This window comes from Dama dama, chromosome 20 (genome assembly GCF_033118175.1).
Source record: "Dama dama isolate Ldn47 chromosome 20, ASM3311817v1, whole genome shotgun sequence".
In the NCBI taxonomy this organism is placed as follows: domain Eukaryota; kingdom Metazoa; phylum Chordata; class Mammalia; order Artiodactyla; family Cervidae; genus Dama; species Dama dama.
Genome location: NC_083700.1, coordinates 42,527,165 through 42,550,261, shown reverse-complemented (window position 1 = coordinate 42,550,261; position 23,097 = coordinate 42,527,165). Strand labels below are relative to the sequence as shown.

At 38.9% G+C, this 23,097-nt stretch overlaps 2 protein-coding genes across 3 annotated transcripts in view; one reads left to right on the top strand and one right to left on the bottom strand.

Annotated features, from left to right (window-relative positions):
• Positions 1-1,338: 1,338 nt before the first annotated feature.
• On the bottom strand, positions 1,339-20,070 carry EXTL2 (exostosin like glycosyltransferase 2). Of its 2 annotated transcripts, XM_061121283.1 has the most exons (7): positions 20,000-20,070; positions 19,351-19,544; positions 18,972-19,140; positions 16,653-16,731; positions 6,935-7,362; positions 6,218-6,288; positions 1,339-3,437 (listed from the first exon to the last, which is right to left on the bottom strand). In XM_061121283.1, the coding sequence occupies exons 4-7, from the start codon at positions 16,655-16,657 to the stop codon at positions 2,949-2,951; spliced, it is 993 nt and encodes a 330-aa protein (XP_060977266.1). In that variant the 5' UTR covers positions 16,658-16,731; positions 18,972-19,140; positions 19,351-19,544; positions 20,000-20,070; the 3' UTR covers positions 1,339-2,948. The 2 variants fall into 2 exon arrangements, with proteins under 2 accessions (XP_060977266.1, XP_060977267.1); XM_061121284.1 differs by lacking the exons at positions 18,972-19,140; positions 20,000-20,070 and having other exon boundaries at positions 19,351-19,844.
• Positions 20,071-20,221: 151 nt separating this feature from the next.
• The window catches only part of SLC30A7 (solute carrier family 30 member 7), an 87,913-nt gene continuing 85,037 nt past the window's right edge, over positions 20,222-23,097 (top strand). Inside the window, exons 1-2 of the mRNA XM_061121282.1 lie at positions 20,222-20,481; positions 20,700-20,801. Of these exons, the coding sequence (XP_060977265.1) occupies positions 20,402-20,481; positions 20,700-20,801 (182 nt within the window). The 5' untranslated portion in view covers positions 20,222-20,401. The remainder of the gene's footprint in view (positions 20,482-20,699; positions 20,802-23,097) is intronic.

Here is a 23,097-nt window from a genome sequence, read left to right as displayed (position 1 = left end):
ATTATCTAACAGAATAGCAATATCATTGATTATATAAACTATGGTTTATCCATCCAATGAAATATCAAACAAATCATGCTATTAAAACATATGTCTAGAAAAGTCAGAATAGACACAAAAATGTTTAGTGATTGTTAACGTGGTAGGCTTTTAATTTCTTCTTTATACCATTCTGAATATGCCAAAATTGCTAGAATGAGTATGTACTATCTTAATAAGAAGGGTGTTTGAAACAAAGAAAATGAGATGAAAACTGCTGTGGTTATGAACACTGTTATGTAGAAACAATTTCCCAAATATCTCACCTGGTGGATTCAGGGGCCTTTCTGGTAACATAGAATTAACTGCCCTTATTGTCAGTGATGGGCTTCCCTGGTGGCTCAGTGGTAAAGAATCCACCTGCAATGCAGGAGATGCAGGTTCAGTCCCTGGGTCAGGAAGATTCCCTGGAGGAGGAAGAGTCCATGAGGTCCCAAAAGTCAGACAAGACTAAGCATACACTCATTGTCCATACACATCCCAACAGCTTTCCTTTATTTTTAAATGGGCAAGTCTCTGTGCTTATATTTATACAAGCTATCTCCTTTATTCCTTAAAACAAACCCCTATGTAGATATTATTCTCACTTTTGCAGATGAGGAAACTGAAGCTCCAAGAGGTTAAGTAAGTATGAGATACAGGAAGGATTTGAGCCCAAGTACTCTACTGGCATACTTAACCTCTAAACTATGTTGCTTTTCTTATGTAGTTTTAAGCCTGAGCATCATCTTTGCTCCAGATCATCTGGAGTAAGAATAAGAGGCATGAAGGGAAAATTGTACATGTGTGCTAAGTCGCTTCAGTCATGTCCGACTCTTTGTGATCCTATGGACTGTAGCCTGCTAGGCTCCTCTGTCCATGGGATTCTCCAGGCAAGAATACTGGAGTGGGTTGCCATTTCCCTCTCCAGGGGATCTTCCCGACACAGGAATAGAATCTGTGTCTCTTGTGTCTCCTGCATCGGCAGGCGGGTTCTTTACCACTAGTGCCACCTGTGTAGAAGTTTTGTCCCAATCAATGCAAGAGTCTTTGTAATACAGATTGAACTTCACTTTGTTTTCATATATGCTCTACAACGTCTGAAAAATCTATGAGCAAATTAAGTGATGCTGAAGAATAGATGTTTAAGAATAGAAGATGAAAAAACCTGAGAATATTTTCCCACTGGAAAATTTTCTCATGGGGAATGTAGCAGATATCCCTACCTTACTCTAAGCAATATGAGAATATTTGGAAATTTGTGTGAATACAGACAAAAAAAAGCATAAGTCTGCTTAATTAACAAAAACATCTGGATGGTAAAAGTTTATTTTATTTATCTGTCAATCTCAAGAGGCAAAAAAAAAAAAAAATCACTACCAAGGTTTGACAAAGCAGATAATTAACACTATAGACTTTTAGTGAGCCTTCAAGTTCTACTGGTTTTCTCAGATGGCATTAACACACATACACATGCCCATGGAAAGGAACAATATACACTGAGCTAACTGTACAAGAGATCTCATTGTTGGAACGTTAACCACAATTATTTTCATAGCTGTGCCATTTTGAGACCATTATGGAATATGGGAGAAGGAGGGGGAATAAGAAGAGGAGAATGTGGTAGAAAGAAGCTTAATTAAGTATTCCTTTCCACCAGTAGTGAATTAAGGACCAAACACAGTGTGGAACAGATACTAATTCATGTAACAGAGAGTGGGCAACTTAATAATGAACTGATGCAGGCTCCCTGTGGAATTTCTCTGCTATGACTCAGGTCTTTTATTTTTTTCTACATCTATGTAATTCAAATTTCATCATGATCTCTGAATCTTTTGGCAGCAGGGGCTCGGAGGGGGAATTCAGAATCCAAGAGACTGACTTTGTGTGTAACACACACAACATTTTAGTATCCATGAGATAACTGATGCTTTTATAACAATAAAGATCATCAGATAGTAAGGGTTTTAATTTCTGCCTGGTCTTACTGAATCACTCTGTCAGAAGAGTTACTTTACGCATGTTTCTTAAACAATACATCTTTTATATAAAATCTAGAAGTTAATGTACAATCTCAAGGTCAGATTCAGTGCCAAAATGTAGGACCTGAATCTAGTAACACATTAACTCCTTGCTGCATAGAAGTTGCATATAAGAAATACAGGCTGCACTTTTATGTGATCCATGCAGTAAATGTTCAGAAAAGTCAAGCAAACGACTAGACATCATTCAGCTACTAAAATTAACCCAACCAGTCACAACAGACTTAACCACAGAAAGCGCTGATGGTTGCCTCAAAACCATGCTGGGACGAGCTAGTCCTGGAAAGGGCTGGTTGGAAGAACCAGAAGAGAAACCCTGATAGTCACAAAATCTCCACTTGTTTTTATACGGGATTGAGACTATTCTCCCCTCACATGGCTTTACCCTACACCACAGTCTTTTGAGAAAGAGGCATTTCAGGCTTCAGATGAAAATAATCATCCTTGAATGAAAAAGCTGAGAAATACTTCTCTGGAGATTTTGATCCTGGAAACGGCTTGCTAAAGGTCCTTAAGAAAAGTGCCAGGAGTCAAAAAACAAAATTGTAGAGCATTATCACGACACTGTAAATCAACTTCAATTTAAAACAAACTGTCGAACAGTCTGAGCATGTAAACAATAAAATTGTTGACCAAGGAATTATATCCATGAATGAAGACTTATCACAAGACCTATCTGGATAATATCAGCTTCTTGGGTTTTGAAGCACATGTAAATTGTACATCCTAGAAGCCCCATGCATTCTTCCCCTTTGTAGAGACTTCTAGAGTAGAAAAAAAGTTCGTGATGTTGCTTAAAAATAAATAAATAAAAAGACCAACCAGAGCACGAAGAAGCTACTCAAATAACAAGCAGTTCTGAGGTTTGTTTTTGTGTCTGCTTCACTTTCACATTTTACTTTTGTGATTGGCGTATGGAAAACCAAACTGAGAAATCATAATGTTGGAGTATTTTAAGGGCATGCTGTCGTAGATGTTAACAAGCTTGTTTATACAATAAGACCTCTGCAGAAAGTGCTCAGCTCGATGCCACATTCCAGAATAGCCACCGGTAGTTTCCTTTTCTAAATTGGCTATGTTTACAGGTTTCACAAATACCCCTGACGTCTTCCCAGTGTGCTTGGCGATGATAAAATTCATGGCAATGTCATCACAGTTCTGCGTCTCGTCTAACAAAGCATGGACAGTTGCAGGCTGCCTCTGAAAGAGTTCCAGGTATTTGCTGTGGAAGAATGAGGCTCCAATCAGGACCAGGGAGTAATGATCACCATTTCCAAACCCTGGTGTCTGCAGTTCAAAACCTCCATAGCTGTAGATACCAGAGGAGGTAGACACATGCTTTCTGGGAACAAATCCTACAATTTGATCAGGAAATTGCTGAAAATATAAAAAAAAAATAATAATTCAGTGTGGCATTTCTTTAGAGCTAAGATGGTGAAAAAGGCAATGATTTATTACAGAAATAATTAAACTGATTTGTCAGTGTTATTTTATTCCTGGCTTCTACATCTCAATTTCCTTTAACTCCAGGCAACTTCATAAGTCTATGTCCTGGTAAGTTTAAAGTTCAAATTCCATCATAACCCAAATCTCTTTAAAAAATTTCTGACCTCTCAAATAGTCTCCCAGCTCACACATTATCTGATATTAATAAATTCTAGTCACCAAAGAGTCTGGTTTTCAGAGTTTACTGTAAAAGAAGTTGACTATATGAACAGTGCTTATTACAGGAGATTAAGAATATGTGATTATTTTGAAAAACTGTTTTAATCTCTTAGGAGTAAATAAAATTATGGATGTACATGTATCATTTTACTGCTTTTGCATGTTGATTTCAATGTTTTTGAAAGTCACTGTTGGTTTTAAACAATGTTTTATTTTTATCCCTTTTCTTTTTTTAAAAAAAAAAACACACACACACATATATATACAGTTGACCCTTAAACAATGCAGGAGTTAAGGGTGCCAACTGACAGTATAATGGAAAATTCATGTATAACTTTATAGTCAGCCTTCAATATCCATGGTTCTGCATCTACAGATTCAACCAACCACGCATCATGTAGTAATATGGTAGGTATTTATTGAAAATATCTGAGTGTAAGTGGACCTGTATGCTTTAAGCTTGTGTTGTTCAAAGGTCAATATGTATGGGTGTGTGTACACACACACCTATACATATATACATATATGTATATAGTCGCTTCAGTTGTGTCTGACTCTTTGCAACCCTATGGACCATAGCCTGCTGGCTCTTTTGCCCATGGGATTTTCCCAGCAAGAATACTGGAATGGGTTGTTATTTTCTCCTCCAGGGGATCTTCCTGACCCAGGGACCAAATTGGTGTCTCCTGCATCTTCTATACTGCAGGTGGATTCTTTATTGCTTAGCCACGGGGGAAGTCATATATATATACATATATATATATATGTATATATATAAAGAGATGTGTCAGGATCTATGAAGAAAGGATGGTATTAAAGCAATAATAGTAGGATGAGAATGAGTAAAAATAAAATAAAAATCAGCAAAGAAAAGCAGTGAGTCATGGAAAAGAAATATGAACTGAAAAAGGTTTAGTTGAATCTCATAAATACCTTGAGTTTCACTCATTTACTAACAGACGCTATAAACTAGGGACACACACACACAAAATCAGTCTGGATTTAATCCCATGTCAAAGAAAGCACAATCTAGGGAGAGTATGATACAGATATGTGAGCTAGGAATCACCACACTGTTGAGAAAGCTGTAAATGCAGCTGAGTAATTCTCAGGACAGCGCTGAGGACAGAGCAACAGGTGTGTTGCTGGGAGGTGAAGGGGAACATCAGGGGCTTGGGAGGATAAACGCTGGGAGGCCTCAGAGACGAGGCACCACTTACATAATCTAGGAGGATGACGGAGATTTCACAGATGGCTAGAGCAGGAAAAGGAAAAGCACTGCAAATGGAGGTAGTGGTTAAGTGCAAAGGCACAGACGTGTGTCCGTTCTAATCCTGCTTGTCTCCGTGCCCCAAATCTCCACACTCCATAGGGCACCAATGGGACCAAACTCTAGGAGTCAGATTATCTTGGGCAATGGATTGAAACTGTTCTTGATAGTTTTATGGATGAAACTTAAAATCATATTTATCCATCTTTAATCATGGTTTACTTGGATTGTTCTAATTAACCGTAGTTCTCATATTTCCCCAAACCTGACATTTTCAGAAAATTGATTTTTTCACCTGAAATAGAAATCTCACAGCTGGAGTATTACATTAGAAATTTTGGCCTGGGAAGCTTTTATTTATGGGGCTGGAAAAATTGCTGATACGGAAAAAATGTGTTGATCAGTACGCTAGGCATGAAGCTGAAAACTGAAGTTTTGAAAATGCTGGTATCTGTAGAGTACTGTGGCCGCTTACCATTAATACCTAATGTTGTCACATCTCAAGTTGCTAATCAAGGAGAGTTACTACAGTGCAAATTAGACCATTTATTGGGTAGCACAGTGTTTAGTTACTGTACAGGCTTCAGAGTATTTGTATGCAGTTCTGCTTTCAGGTACTTATAGTGAAACATGTAAAAGCTGGCTACTATGAACAAATATTCAACAGGAAAAAGGTGTTTTTATAGAATACCAGGCAATTAATGCCTATTTATACCAGCTGGGATTTAAGGGGGGAAAAATCTGCCACCACAATGGTGCATGTATAATTATTATTAATATTAGTTTTTAAACAATGGTCTCAGAATTAAATTTTGTGGATGTAATCAATTATTTCTTTCAAAGGAAGCTCTATGCAGCATTAATACAGAAGTACACTTCTCATTTGAGATACAGGTCTGTGGCCTTGTGGAAAAGTGTCTCGTGATTTTAGTCTTTGCTCTGTTCTATACCAGAGCATTTCCTCATTGTTCTTTGGAAGGCAATTCTAGCTCTTCTCCTCAGTATACCAAATATAAATCAAGTATAGATAAAAGGTACCATAACTGTCAGTTAGCTTAACTGAGCTCAGGAAATCTGATTACTTTATGACAAAGTAATCTCCTTTTTAGATAAATACTGTCTATACTAATCTGGGTAACCCCCACATTAAACCATGTTTCTCTGGTTAAACACTAGATCAGACTTAATACTGATGATTTCATAAAGCAAGTAGCAACATTACCTGCCACACAGAAAAAGCGAAAACAAGGTCCTGGGCGCTAATTAGCAAGTCATCATCTACCATTAACACCGCTGAAATGAAAGAAAAAAATTTAAATCAAACAGTTTGGAAGTAAAGACAGAAGTTGTAAGACACAGTGGTGTCTTTATAGATCATTCAGATGTTGTATTTTCTGAATGAAATCAGTAAATAAAAAATGTATTCTTAAAGATTTATCTAGAAGAAAAAGTTTTTACTTGAACTATAATTGATTTTATAATTTCCAAAGGGGGAGATTATCATGTAGTTATCATCCATTATCCTAGAAACTAATGAACCTATAAATAAATAAAACCAAGGTTCTTTTAAGCAAATTACAAGTTCATGTAACTGCTATGAGTGGGAGGAAAAGAAGGTGGCAAAACACATCAAGCATAAGTTAAATAGCATTTTACTAACTTATGTGATGCAATAAGATGTAATCATAGCATGTCTTCTTTTACAATATTAATTAACCTTTTTATCACTGTTGCAAGATATATGTGATTTCTTCCCTAGGAGACTGCTTCTTGATATCTGGGAAACTGCTTCTTAAGCTTTTCAAAATGCTTTCTCATGATTAAATTTCCCTATTTTCTCCAGACAATTAAGGTAAGTAGGAGGCCCCAAAGCCACACACGAGTCCCCAGTTCTGGTTAACTGCAGCCCTGTCAGACTAAAAACCCAGCAGCAACTCACCTTTGGTTTCCAGTTCAGGAAAGACCTGGAGTCGATTTCTCATCCTGTTTGTGGTCTGTGCTTTGAAGTTCACAGGGACAGGGTGAGGCCCTAGGGAGTTCCATAACTCCTCTGGTCCCTTCTCCCCAACATTGTTCCATACCACAATCACTTTGTGCAGATATGGTACTGCCTGATAATGATTTAAAAGTCTCAATAAGAGATCTGTTCTGTTGTATGTCTGCATTATGAGAGTAAAGGAATCCTGGGTGGGCTTGCCCTGAGATTTTATTTCCCTACGCAAAGTGAGCATCTTGTCTTCTTTGATATTAGGGAGTAAAGTGGTTAAAGCCCCAGCTACCAGCAGTAACACAAGGATGACCACCAAAGACAGACGAAGCAGGCGAATTCCCATCACTCTTCCTGGGAGCTTGCAGATGTGGCAACACCTGGGGTAGAAATGGAAGTAAAATGCAGAATCTTAACATTCTTACTAGTTACCATGGTTTTGCCTCTGCTTTTTTAAGGAGAGAAAGGTTAATCACCTTTTAGTTATTCAAGCTCAGTTCCTCCTGCCTTTTTGATTTGGCATAAGACATCAGTCCTGGGTGTTCACTGGAAGGACTGATGCTGAAACTGAAACTCCAGTACTTTGGCCACCTGATGCGAAGAGCTAACTCACTGGAAAAAGACCCTGATGCTGGGAGGGATTGGGGGCAGGAGGAGCAGGCGACGACAGAGGATGAGATGGCTGGATGGCATCACTGACTTGATGAATTTGAGTTTGAGTAAACTCCGGGAGTTGGTGATGGACAGGGAGGCCTGGCGTGCTGCAATTCATGGGGTCACAAAGAGTCGTACACGACTGAGCAACTGAGCGACTGAACTGACTGAAGACAAAAAAAGTGCAGTGAATAAACCTTCCCTTCCCTGACTGCTTTGCAGTTGCAGACCAAAGAACATCTATACACAGGAAGAATTAAGCAGCATATTTTAAAATTTGCCCTCATTTCGCTACTAAAAATTTGGAACTGAGATTATTTTTAAAAATTGGATTATATTTCCCTTTTGTTGTTGTTGTTGTTTAGTCACTCAGTCATATCTGACTCTTTTGTGATCCCATGGACTGTAGCCCACCAGGCTCCTCTGTTCATGGGATTTCCCAAGCAAGAATACTGCAGTGGATTGCCATTTCCTTCTCCAGGAGATCTTCCCAACCCAGGGGTCGAACCCACATCTACAGTGGCAGGCAGATTCTTTACCACTGAGCCACCTGGGAAGCCCTATATTTCTCTTAGTAACTATTTAAATAATTAGTATACATTTCTCTTAGTAGTATACTAATTATTTAAATGGCTTCATTGAGATATCACTGACACATAAAATTATATATATTTAAGGTGTACAACTTATTCTAATATATATATACACACACATATACACACACACACACACACACACACACACACATATATATAAACACTTCCGTATACTAAATTTAAACTTAACTTTTGGCAGCAAACTTGTTTCCAAATGAAATTATATGCAGAATCCTAATATATGAATCAGATAACAGTGGTAGGAGCAGCAGCAGCAAACAATTATAATGGTTTATTACTTATTAGATCCTGTACTCTGTGCTTTGCATGCCATCGTATTTGCTTATTTACTCAATAAATTAAATAATTACTGAGCACTATTTTAGGTTCTGTGCGTATAACAATGAATAAGAGAGACGATGTCTCTGCTGTTCGTAGCAGAGGAAACAGTAGGGAGAGATAAAGTAAATAAAGTCAAAGTTAATTTAGGATAGTGGTAATGAAGAGAATACATCAGAAGGACACCTTGGGGTTTCAGTTGGGCACTTGTAGCTAGGCCATCATTCTGGAGACATTAGATTCCAAACGAAATCTCACTTCACTATCCAAATGATGGGCAACTAATCTTCTGTTTTTCACTGAGGAAACTTGGCAACAGTTCCCCTGATCTTGTTTCACGTTGTGAGGTGTGCGGTGCCACCGTAGAAATAGTTTTTCTCTATATAGGTCAATAAGGACATAGAGAGGTCATATAGACCATGCCTTTAACATCTTTTAAAGCTCACAAGAGCAGGGACTGGAGAATTCTAAAGACGGAAGGAGAACATACTCCATACTGTGCTAGTGCATTGAGTGCTGGGCAAGCAAAGGAAGAACTTATTCATAAGGACAAGGGAATGGTCAATGTCACTCAGCGACTCTCACTTTTCAAAAGCCCAGATTTGAAAAGCAATGTTCCCTTGTAGTAATCTTTTCAGAGAGCTTACAAAGATATTCTCTCCTGGACTTTGTCTGCAACCTGTTCTGTTAAGAAAAGCAATTTTGTGTTTCCCCTTTCATCATGGCCTCACTCTAAGAAATGAATAAAATGGATTATTTTTTAGGTAACCTCAGCTTTACTATGATTATTTGTCAAGGATGGCCACTTTAAGGCTTGAGAGTACAAATGTCTTCATTGCATATAACCTCTCCCTAAAACAATACATACTGTTAATGTGATAAACCAAACAGAAACCATTATAAATTAATAGTCTTGATTCAAAGACCTTAATAATCCTTCTAACGCTGAATCAAAAGCAAGTCTCATAAAACATATTTTCAGTTCTGCATAAAAATGGCTGGTTATAAGCACTCAGAGTTAAGATTCATCTGACAACCACTTTAAAGTATAACTTGATTGAGATCTTAATGTTCATTTTCTACAGCAGAGCAGGAATAACATATTCTAGAATTTATATAGCAGTGTCTCTAGTCTATAAAGCAGATTCTGGTAACTACCTGCCAGTTTAGTGGAGAAACAGTAATGAAGATTCATCTATATAGCCTACTATAAATAGACACTGTCAAAGAGAATTCATGAATGACTGTTTCACTTTTACCAATAATATACTTTTAAGTGGGAGTTTTCCTCCATATCCATCATAGAAATTTCCTCTGTCAGATAGCTTCTAACCCCCTATTTTCCTTCTATCAAAAATGTTTTGAGAGTTATGAATAATTTATATCCTTGGAAAGACAATGCAAATATTTCATGCAGTTATATAGACCAATAAAGTTATGTAAAATGTGTAGTCTGTATAGAAGAGTAAGAATTATACAGATTACAGTGCAAGTGGCATCTCTGTACTTTGAGAACAGATGAAGTCTGGGACTTTATTGTAGATGCACTGGAAACAGCCTTAGAACAGATTGGACAGTGATGACTTCATATAGCTATTTGGATTTCAGTGTATAGCTTTCTTCTGTTCATTGTCTAGAGAAGAATGTATCATCTAGGTCACAGCTTTGAGTTTTGAATGGGGAATATGAGAAAGCATACACCTGGATAAACTCCATCTTAGAAAGAATCAAGAATTAAAATGATTTAACTTAAAAGTATATCTGTAAACCTCCCTGGTGGTCCAGTGGTTAAGAATCTGCCTACCAATGCAGGTGACACAGGTTCGATCCCTGGTCGGGGAAGATCCCACATGCCGGGGAACAACTAAGCCCACGCACCACAGTTACTGAGCCTGTGCTGTAGAGCCTGGGAGCCACAACTACTGAAACTCGAGTGCCCTAGAGCCCGTGCTCCACAACCAGAAGAGCGATGGCAATGAGAAGCCCATGCACCACAGCTAGAGAGCAGCCCCCACTCATTGCAACTAGAGAAAGCCCCTGCACAGCAGTGAAGACTCAGGGCAGCCAAAAATAATAAATAAAATTTAAAATGATATCTGTCTGTATTTTTTGAAACCCTGCTTCATTCCAAAAAGGACCTAGATCCCTGATGGCACAGTCCGTGACTCTTTCCACCGTGTTGTGGTAAATTCTGCAAGGATGCGTCATAAACTAGTCTATGAGACTGTCACTAAGGTACCTGTATGATAATATAAATATTAATATTGGTATGTTGATTTTTTTACAACTTTATTAACATTTATTTCACATATCATAAGCTTCACCCATATAAAGTACACAGTTCAGTAGCTTTCAGTATCTACACAGAATTGTGCAACCAAATCTAATTTTATAGCATTTTTAACACTCTGAAAAGAAACCCAAGACCTACTCATTAGCAGTCACCCCTCACCCCCATTTCCCCTCATTCTCTACCCCAGCATCCAGCAAACACTGATCCACTTTCATCTCCATAGTTTGCCTATTCTGGACATTTCCTAAAAAGAGATCATACAATATATGGCCTATGTGTCTGGCTTTTTTCACTTAGCATAAATGTTTTCAAGGTTCACCCATGTCATAGTATAAATCCATACTTAATTCTTTTTTTATTGCCAAATAACATTCTATTGTACAGATATACCACAATTTGTTTGTGTTAACAGTTGCTGGACATTTGGGTTGCTTCCACATTTTGCCATTATGAATACTGCTGTTACACATAATCATGTACATGTTTTTTTGTGAACATATATTTTCATTTCTTTGGCGCATGTACCTGGGAGAGGAATGGCTGGGTCATTATATAATAATTTTTAAATATTTGAAAAGTGAGGTAGCTTTTAGAAAACCATTATTTGAAATTTTAAGAAATTTTCTTAAATGTGGACATAAGACAGAGTAGGAAAGTAAATAATACAATGAAGCAACAAATTATCTAGTGTTTGTCTTTAAATGAATGAGGCAATCTGAATTTTCAAAGACCTGCTATTGAGTTATTTACTACATCTTCTACCAGAGTTCCTCAGGAAGAACACTACTGAATGATGAATTCTTTACTCCAGGCTAGTTCCTTGGGATTAAAAAGCAACAATTATCCAGACAAAAGCTGAAAACAAATAGCCAGAGCATAGCATGAACAAAGACTAATTTAGCCAGAGCATGGCATGAATGAAGATTAGCTATGTCCTCTGACTCACGAGATAGAAAAGCAATGAGCAGCGTCACGTCATACACTGAGAAGCTGTCATTTTCATTTTAATGCCACAGATGGTGGAAGAACAGTAACTATTCTGCCATTTCACTATGAGATTTGCCTCATATTGTACAGATTGTTTTCTCCTCTGGCTCATCCTCCAAAATACGCACTTGCCAAAAAAACTGATGATTATAGCATACAGATGCTCAGAAAGGGGCCCTTCACTGCCACGAGATAAAAACAGTCCAAGGGGGAACACAGAGGCTAATTTAGAACCTGGGGTTCCCTTTTGTGAACATGAAAGAATTAGAAGACATCAGCGTACACCTGACGAGCAGTTTCTGGCCAGGCTTACAGCATGCGGGCGATACACATTGTTCCAACTGAGGCACATGTGGCACCCAATTCCAAAAGGACTTTGGTCTCACGGTCCCTAGAGCCAGCAGGCTGACCATGACTCCACACGTTGCACATGCTCTTTTCCACTACAAAACCCGTTCTCCCCACGCCCCAGACCCCTACACCCTGCCCTTCTGCATCCCCTCCTCTGTGAGCATTGCTCTCACCACTCTCCTCCATCCTCAGTGATCCTGGGGACGGGGAACGCGGGGCTATCAGACTCTGTTTCCAGGTGTTACAGCTATTGACTGAGCCTCCTTTGTGACTCCGACTGTATTGAGGGCCCTTTCTGTCAGGCTCTGCAATTCAGAACAGTGCCTGGACGTTTTTTGAGCAAGGTTTACAATTCTCTATGGTTGAAAAAAGCGAGGGAATCTATATTTAAACAGCCTTACACTTCACAACGGGGCTTCCCTGGTGGCTCGGTGGTAAAGAATCCAACTGCTAAAGCAGGAGATGCAGGGGTTCGGTCCCTCGGTTGGGAAGATCCCCTGGAGAAGGAAATGGCAACCCACTCCCATGTCCCTGTCTGGGAAATCCCACGGACAGAGGAACCTGGTAGTCTGCAGTCCATGGGGTTGCAAAGAGTCAGACACAATGACTAAATAACAACCAACTTCACAATGACTAAGAAATGCCTGAAATTAAAAAAAATAAACTCAAATTAAACGCAAATTAAGATCGAGTCAAGACTTAAGAAACCATTCCTTCTATAAAAGACCTGGGTTATCCCCCATCTGGGGACCAGGGCATGACATGTAGTCTACAGGCTCAGGCCACACAAATCACCTTTCTACTTTAAGTTCTGTGGCCAAAACTACTTTATAGATGTCCTAGAACTCTGATTTTTTCAAAGACATTCTTCATTAAAATGCTTTTGAACATCCCTATTTCTATGGAAGTTCTTGGAGAATAAGCTGAATTGCCTTGGGAGAAAAGCATCACTTATTAGATAATATCATCCTTGTAAATTCTGGTAACAATAACCAGAAGCTGTTTCCTTAATCTGGCAGCATACATGGCTTAAACAAAGAGACAATAAGATCTTGGATAGCTGAGAAATGAAAATTTAATTTTTGTTTAGAAACTGAAAAAAACTTAGACTTCAGGACAATTGACAGAAATGGAAAACTAAGTCAGAACACCATATAAGTCAGTTCATTATTGCTTAGAGTAAGCCTCTTCCATTAGTTTTAAGCAGCACACACTAGAATTTATTTCATTGCAAAATCCAGAATGCCAGAAATAGTACATGAAAGGTTACTGTTCTTTATGAGTCTTTTCCAGGTGCTAGAGAGTATTCTAAGAAGAGCTTTTACCTTTGTATTTCCCCCTATTCAGGAAATTCATTCTTTTCAGTGTATTTTATAAACGCCATTCAGCTTTCTCATTTTCAACCAATGATATCCTCACCTTCCTAAATGATTTTCCCTCAGTTTTCCTTCTAAGGAACCCATTTATTTATTTTTTATGGTTCTTCTTCTTCTTTTTAAGAAACGCCTTTCTTAATACATAAGCTATATTTTTTTAAAGTCTTTATTGAATTTGTTAAAATATTGCTTCTGTTTTATGTTTTGGGTTTTTGGCCATGAGGCATGTGGGATCTTAGCTCCCTGACCAGGGATTGAACCTGTGTCCCCTGTATTGGAAGACAAAATTTTAATCACTGGACCACCAGAGAAGTCCCTAATTCCCATCAGGGAGTCTTAACTCTCATTACTTTTTTCACCATTCCAAATAATCAAAATAAGTTATTTCGTGTTAATGATATTATTTATATAGGAATAAGAAAGGCAGGAATATGAATAGACTTAAAGTAATAAATAATAAAAGGATCCACATAGTATCACAGATCTACCTTGTGGTTTCACTGTGTTTATAACCAACTGTACAGTGATCTGAACAGATGATTTAGATGCCTACAATCTGGATCTACTGTGTCATGAACTGGCTCTTAGGGTTAAAGTGATTCATCTTTTTTTATCAACAGTAGAACTGACTACAACATATATAGGATCACTGATAGCCAATCTAAGTTCTGTCATTTAGAAGGCTTAAGATTGACCTTTCCTGCCCTTTTGAGTCTACAGTTCTGAAACAAAATTGCTAAAACATATTGGTAAATAGCTGCATTTACTATAATATCACATTTGAAAAATAAAAGTTGCTGCCACAGGTCATTTCTCATTGCAAGCTGTAAGAAAAAATTTCTGTATTGATCACATTAAAAAGCAAGTCCTCCTCCTGGCAGCCAGGTTGAGTAAGTCATTCCCTTACAGGTATATCAGGTTCAAATGAACTCTAAAAAACATGTGTGTGTGTGTGTGCACACATGCATGTTCATTTGCTAGGCAGTGTCTGATTCTTTGCAGTCCCATGGACTGTACTGGGATTTCCAAGACAAGAATACTGGAGTGGGTTGCCATTTCCTCCTACAGGGGATCTTCCTGACCCAGCGATTGAAACCGGGTCTTCTACATTGCAGGAGGATTCTTTACCACTGAGCTACCTGGGAAGCCCATAAAACACAGATAGCAGACACCAAGTACCTGTGTCTCCACTTTCCTCCCCAGTCTTGCCCTGTTATCAGGAGCAAAGGCTGCTTGTCAGTCCTGGCATTTTTGTCCCCTGCTAAGGCATCCTGTACAAATCATCAAATTGCTTCTCAATACCTCTTCAGCTCATCATTGATTAAAGAGGAAATAGCATATAAATATTATGTAGACAGTCTTCTTAAAACACTGCCTCCATCAATCCAGCCATTTGTTACTGAGGCAGAGGCCCTCTCTACCCTCAAAGTGCACAGGTCTCAATTATGCTAGATGAAAGTTTCTTCCAGTCTTGCATCTTCCTCTTGGAATTGCTAATTAACTGTAGCTATCATGATGATAATTATGATGATGATGTTTGAAGATGATCAAACTTATGGACATATATCAGAGCAGGAGAAGGAATGGTCTTATTCCTAAGAGAAACATCCACTACTTATAAGGATCCAAGGAGTCAATGCATCCTAAGAAGAAAGCCTAGAAATAGAAAAGCATTTTTAGCTCAGTACAGTGTCATGCAAAATTAGTTCAAGAAATGGGTCAAAAAGAAACCAAGTCTATCTACAAATACATTATTTTTACCATTCCAGAATATTGAAGCTTTTCATTTGAACTCCTCTCTGTTTTAGTCACAGGAAAGTGAAGGGGAGGCAAGATTGCTGGGCGACAGATCCTTGGAATGTTCTACAGAATCCTCTTACTTTTTACACAATATTGGTCTTCAGCAATAAACTCACATTCCAAAATCGTTTCTCAAAGAGAAACAAATTTTATGTGTACAAATTATAATTTGTACAGAGCTTTAGATATCAGAACTAAAATCAATGCAATCCGAATTCAGGTGAGCTTCCTAACTTTATTAGAGGAAGGTCAGAATATCCATGGTAGTCCACAAACAAACAATTCCTAGGTGCTTACCCAGCCCAGCACTGTCAGACACTAGGGTTGATAATGAGTAAGACCTCCAATTCCTGCCCTCACAGAACTTACCAGTAGTAACAAAAGTTGTCAGACCTCTTTCCTCTGTGTGTTACCTAACATCTCAAATCTTTAGAGCCACGCGAATTAAAACACATCCACCCCGTTTCATAGATGGGATAGCTGAGCCTGAGAATATTAAATGATGTTTCCTGAGCCACAGAAAGAGTGGAGGGTCTGAACAAACTCCCGCCTCCCCTGTGACCCACCTGGTATTTTCAGCGTTTTCCATGTAGTCTCTGGTTTCAGCTTTGTTCTAGTTTACAGGAATAAACTTTTTATTGACTTTATGTTATAGTCCGGAATACTATTTCAATGGATACGATCTAAGACAGGCAATACGGTATTTTCTAACAGATCCTGGCTTAAGTAAAAACTCTTTATTTCCAAGGAAACAAAAGTACCTCTATAGGAAACATTTTTTTCTCAGATAAAAATATTGGTACTTCACCTATGATCATAGCAGCATTATTCACAAGAGCCAAAAGGTGGAAGCAACCCAATGTCCATTGACAGATGAATGGATAAAAAAATGTGGTATAGAGATACAATGAAATATTATTCAGCCTTTAAAATGAAGGAAATTCTGGCACATGTTACAGCATGGATGAACCTTGAGGACATCATGCTCAGTGAAATAAGCCAGTACAAAAGGACAAATACTATGTGATTTCACTTACATGAAGAATCTAGAATAGTCAAATTCAAAGAAACAGAAAAACAGAAGGGTGGCTGCTGGGGACCCGGGGAACAGAGAAATGGAGAGTTGTTTAATGGTTGTAGAGTTTCAGTTTTGCAGGATGAAAACGTTCTTGAGACTGACTGCTCAACAAAGTCAATACACTTAACACTACTTAGCTACACACTTAAAAGTGGTTACAATTTTTAAAAAGTAAAAAGAAAATAGTGGTACTTACCTCATTATGGTAAAGTTTTAATTTTTGAAAAATTTTTCCTTATGGCTTCAGTAATTGATAGCAACAGGCTCTCTTGGCACTATTAAGGGAAAGCAAAGAATTTCCTGTGATGTTTTTGTCAATCAGGAGGAATTAAAAAAACATGCTTTAATGCCATGGCCCATAGACTTTGAGTTATTTTTAGAACTTAAAATTTTCTATACTGTGTTCTAAAAATTACATGTAGGCGACTAGGTAGATGACATCCTCCTGAGGATAGCTATAGCTATCCTATAGCTAACATTGCTCTATTTTTGTTTTCATCTTTCCCTTAAATATTCAGAAACAGTAAGTCCATATCATCCTGATGATCTAATGTTTACTCATTTGAAACCAGAACATATATGCCATTCAGAAAGGCCTCCAGACGCAACAACCTGCACTTGTATTCAATTTCTAGACTTTTAAGTGTCTGTAGTTTTATCTATCATCAAAACTCTTTTTTCACTTAAGGTTCATACGGCATTCAATTTGAAGTACTAAAAGAAAAACACAGGGTTTAAAACAGAGTTGCAGGCAAAGGTCAGGATTAATTACTTTACTGAGGAATGACAGATGACATCCTTCCTATTCCTTACTATTGCCCAAAGGGAGTCAGAACTTTGGCTGGAGATGACCTTCTGCCCTTTACTCCTCTTGGCCGTCATTTCTCACAGTCCTCAATTACAAGTCTAAGAAGTTAGAGCTTCCCCCCCCCCATATAGTCCACACAGTTAACCTAATACAATTAATTAGTCAATGATCTAAACAGCTATATAAAAGTTCAGGGCAGAAAATCATTCGTTAGTTTAAAAATGTTCATGAATATATCTACCTATTTTATAAATCTTATAAACTCATAATATATGAAGGAATTCAGAGCTGATTAGGCTTACAAGATACTGCATCTATAATGACCATCTGAATAGAGCTGAAGAATCATTTTTGATTTTTCAAACTCATATTCTTTCATGATACAGTTACTGAAGGGACAAAGGGGTGGCTTAGCCTGTATCTAGACTCATCAGGTGACACTTGTTCCTCCTCTCTATACCAAAAGCACCTCTTGTGCACATCTTGGCATCACATAGTTCTAAAATCCTGGACTGATTTGCCCTGTCCTCACATCTGCTTCCTCTTCCCATAAAATTCCTGCATGAACTTTAATTCTCTGATTAGCACAGAGCTTAGCACATAGTAGACACATTAAATGATCATTGAATGAATGAAAGAAAGTAACTATAACTATGATATGACAAGATATATTGGTTAACATATATGGGACAAACATCATTTCAAGATGACAAAACAAGCCAGATGTCATTTTCCACTCATAGAACTTCTCCTGATTTAGTGTCCAATTTATATTCCTAAATTGGAAATTCATATAAACCATTATATTTCTAAGAAATATTTACAACTTAAGTTGGTAATTATGCCATCAAAGAATGTGAAGTGGCATTGCCATTTTTTGAAAGAAGTTCTTTGCAGGAATAGCTATCTTACATTTTTGGGGGTAAGCAGTGTAGGAATTTAGGAGTTCCAGAACCAATGTAACTGAAATTAAATTTCAGTTTCTCCAGCTTATTTCAAAACTATTTGAAAAATGGTGTCACAGACTTCTCCATAAACCAACTGAACAATTTTTCATCTGTAGCAATACAGTCAAAATGAAGAATTTATTTTCAAAGGCAGAATACAAAAACACAGGGTCAAATTGCAGCTGACCTTGATGAGTTAAGATAATGCTGGAAATGAGTTGCTGAAATTTAGTTATTTCCATATATACATCTGAACCACCCTCCCCCCCAACCCCTGTCCCCAGTTACATCATATTGAAATAAAGCAGCTTTGGAGGAAAAACTCAACTGCAGTCGAAATATTTATAATATTTAAATATTAACCTAATTTGTACCCATTTAACCTTTCTCCAGCAGTGCAGTTGAGCAAAATTTAGTCTCTGGCTAATATAAAAGCTTCCTAAAAATATAAATAAATGCTACCAAGTGAAAATATTTCTATGCTTTTCTGTTTAAAATAATGAAATATAGGCCAAGAAAGGCAAAGACAAAATACTCTGTCCAAAACTTAATTTCTGGAATCGAGCTGTTTTTACACAGCAGTTTTAATTAACATGAACATTTTTTTAAAAATTGTAGAATACATACATTATATTTTCAAAAATAAAAACACAGAATTACTACCCCACAAACTCATAAAGTTCCAAGAAAGAGAGCAAAACAGATATATTCTCATTGTAAAAAATTTTTTTAACCAGAGAGCATTTTGCTATTTCCTTACCTCTTGTGCAGAAAAGACTGCAGTGAGACCTAGGCAATTTATTTGCTTGAAGCTTGGTTATCATAAAACGCAAGGGGCGTCTCGCTTGCTCATTTTTTGCTTTTTCTCCAAACCCAGCAGTTTGCATTCACCCGGCGTCATTCGCTGGATTGATAACCTGGATGAAACGCTGCCCACAAAGAGAGAGCCTAAAGCTGGGGACAGTACCGGGTGGCCGCCCCTCCCTTTCAGTGATGCTCCACTTCCTGTTAGATTAAAAGGCTGTTCCCAAGAAGCTCGGTTTTGTAGTTTCTAGCTCACTTCCAAAAGCTAGTCTTCCCCATTTCTCCCTCAACGTAATAACTTTTAATCATTCAGGTCATGGACCACCTGACCTTACCCAAAGAGTTTCCCAGAAAGACACCGAAGAGGAGTTCCGGCGACCGTAGGGCCTAGGACTAGTCCGCAGGCTCGCCTCTCCGCGCTCCGCAGCCCTCGTGTCCCACCAGCGAGTCAATTTTCCTTGCGCTTCCCTGAAATGGGCAATGGGGTTCTCACAAGAATCAGAGTCGCGGCTCCGGCCTCTGGGATGACCTGGAAGTAAAGGGGACGTGTACGAACTCGAGTTTGGGGTTAACAACGGATTGAGATGGTCCGGGAATCAGTCAATGCCTTAACCAAATCTCAATTTCAACACGGTCTCGTAAGCACTCCTTTCAAAAAGAGCTCTTTTAAATACATTTAACATTCTTTCGGAAGGTATTTGCCTCCTGCGTGACGTACAGAAAGGTCAGGCGCTGTTTGGAGGCGCGGGGCTGGGTGGATTACTGGATTTGGGTACCCATAGAGTTCACCCAGCAAAACCATCATCATGTGCGCTTCCTATCATTTGCGCTTCCTGCTGACTGGATTCTCAAGCACTGCTACCGAACAAACCGGGATTTGATGCTAATAGATACGGGCAATGGCGAAAGGGCAGGCGCAGGATGCCAGCGCATCCGGGAACAGCAGTGATAGGTAGTCGGAGTGAACGTGAGCGGGCTCTCAACCTTCTGGCCAGCCCACTCCGTGGGTGGCCACCTCAGGATTTTCTTCCTGAGTACAGGTGGCGGGACTTCACTCCAAGTCGGCCCTTTAGACCACCTTCAGGATGCCACCTCTCTTTGGCCACTGTAAAACTCGCAACTCCGCCCTCGTCGTAAGCCCCGCCCCACTGCGCAAGTCCCGCCCTCGGCCCCGCCTTCCCCCTTTTCCGTCCCAGGACGCGTTGCGCGGCCCGGGCCGGAAGTCGCCCGGTTCTCGGGTGTGTGTCTGAGTCTGTGTCTGGAAGCGGCTCGCGGCCCGGGACAGGCGCTGGGGATTCCCATCTGAAGCGTCACCTGTATCACTACAATCTCCCACGGAGCCACTACGAGAGGGGAGTAGACCCGGCCCTTCGCCGGGCAGAGAAGATGTTGCCTCTGTCCATCAAGGACGATGAATACAAACCACCCAAGTTCAATCTGTTCCGCAAGATCTCAGGCTGGTTTAGGTGCGGGGAACTGTGTTTGCGGGAAATGGGTGTCCGGCACGAGGGGAGAAGGCCCAAATCTAAAGATAGCCCGAGGTCCAGGGAGGGAGCGACTGGGACACCCTCGTTCGTGTGAGGAAAGGAACGTGTGGACTGGGAGGGTCTTGAAAGGGGACCCAGCCTCCGGATCCGGCACTCCTTTGACTTTCCCCTCTCTTCCCTACTTGTATCATGCCTAGGTCTATCCTGTCGGACAAGACGTCTCGGAACCTGTTTTTCTTCCTGTGCCTGAACCTCTCTTTCGCTTTTGTTGAACTACTCTACGGCATCTGGAGCAACTGGTAACCAAAGGGGAAAGGGTTGGGGCGGAAGCAGGGGGTGGGGGAGACGAAGTTCTGTTTAGTGCCACGTAGCTCCTCACCCGGAGGCTCAGGTCTTGCCTTTGCCACCACCTATGCTGCTCAGTTTCTTTTTCATATCCACACCCGTCTGGCACGGTTACATTTCTTCAGAGCCGAGGCCATCACGTGCAGCAGTTAAGATTTAGGTCCCCGCCTCCTTCGCCAGGCACCCCCCCCCCCCGCCCCCGACTCCTTCAAACCAGGGTGACAGGTCCCCTCCTCATTTTGACAGATGGAGAGTCTTTTGTTTTTGCACACCTTAGCTTTGCCCACTTTCTTGGAATTGGGAGAAATCCTTTTCTTCCCGTTCTGTGGGGTAGTGGTATTAGGAATTGACCATTGAAATTGTGGGAGGGAATACCTGAGATCTTATACTTAATTTGATACTAGGTCTTGAAACCAGGGAGAGGTTTATAAAGGGGATATTTGGAGAAACATGTTTCATTCTCTTTACTTTTATGCTGAATCTCTCAAGATTTTCTTCTGGTCTTGACTGTGCTAAAAGATCCCACATAGTTTTCTAAAAGCTTTTCGTCTCTTGAGTCGGTGGGTTTTGGTGTCACCTTTGGTTCTTTTTGTTTTTAACTGCTTTGGGAAGAGGTCTATCCAGTTTAACCCCGTGGAAATGCAGTAATGTTATCCAGGTGTTTGCAGTTGAATGCTTAAGGTCTTGTAAAATTGTTGAGCTAAGGAAAAGATCTTCTCACTTCTAGGTGTATTGATTCTTCTTTAAATATACTTGTCTTATAATAGCCAACACTTCAAAATTTTATATAAAATTTCAGTTTTTTCTTGGATTCCTTGTAATAGATCTTGGACCCCAAGTTTAAGAACCTATGCCATCTATGCTTTATTTTCTATTAATTTAATAAACTAAATCTCTGTCCTTTAAGGTCCATTTTCAGAGAGAATTGGTGTTTTTCGGTCTTTATTGAGATTGAACAATGACTTTAGGTGATACCACCACTTTTTGTGACATGTATATTTTCATATGAAAAGGTAGACTTTTAAATTCAAATGTCAACTCAGTTTTATCAGAACTACTTAGCAGATTATGCCGGTTATTGGTTTAGTCACCACTCAAGTATAAAAGGCATATTGAAACATAAAATCTCAATGTATGTAATAACCGTTTTTAATCATTTGGGGGTCAGACATATGTGTCCTGTAATACTAATACCCTTTGATATGTTGTGCATGTTAAAAGCATTATATTGTCTTAGTTTGTCTTGAAATAATCATACTTTATTATAAATATGTAATATTACATATAATATACATATAATAAATATGTTCTATTACATATAAATATGCAATATTTATGTTTTACATTTTCCTCTTCCTAAATTATGTTATATTGTGGCGTACGTGTTGACTATTGTCAAGGCTCTATATCTTGGTTTGCCTGTGTACAGTTTTGCTATAGTTATGTTATATTACAATACATTTCACTGTGACCTTCCATTGCATAAATTACTAAGTGAGATGTCTTGTTCAAGTGATTCATATTTGAAGTACCTAAACCACCTGTCTATGAAAAGTTAGGTATATAGTAATTCTTTAGATCTGTAGAGATCTGTTGAGGAAATCACTAAGACCATTGTTTTCTAAGCGATTAATCAGTATTCATCAGGCTGTAAAGAAAACATCAATGGTGCATGGCTTGTTCTGCCTTCAGGTGGCTTGTTCTTTTGACTTTAGGCCTCTTCTCCAGTTTCCTCCCTTTCTTTGTGTTATATCTTTGCAGTCTAGCTCTGAACTACTGCCTGTCATGCCTAGATTAATTAATTAAGCAGGTACTATGTTAACCTCTACGTCCACAATCATTTATTTTCCCCCAGTGCTAATTTCTATCCGTTGATTGGGAGTACAGATGTGTTCCTATTGAAGCCTTGGTGGCCTTAAAAGTTGCTTGGGCCTTTTCATAATCTGACTTTTTGTCTTACTTAGATACCACAAATTTGGAGCCCCTTTGTAGACTGATTAGCAGTTTCTTTACATGACGAAATTATCTCTGTTCCTGAAGGTTCAATTAGATTTTAAGTTCCTTGAGTAAATTCCTTACCAGAACTTGTTTTCTGTTTTTGTCATAGGCATTTCTGTGTTCCTTTGTGTTCTGTAAAAGTAGTTTCAAGATGTTGTGAGATGTCAAGAGTTTTTTCCATTATGGAATTAAAAGATAGATAAAACACACTTTCTCTTCATGAATAAAGGTTCATAGAAACATTTGACCTCA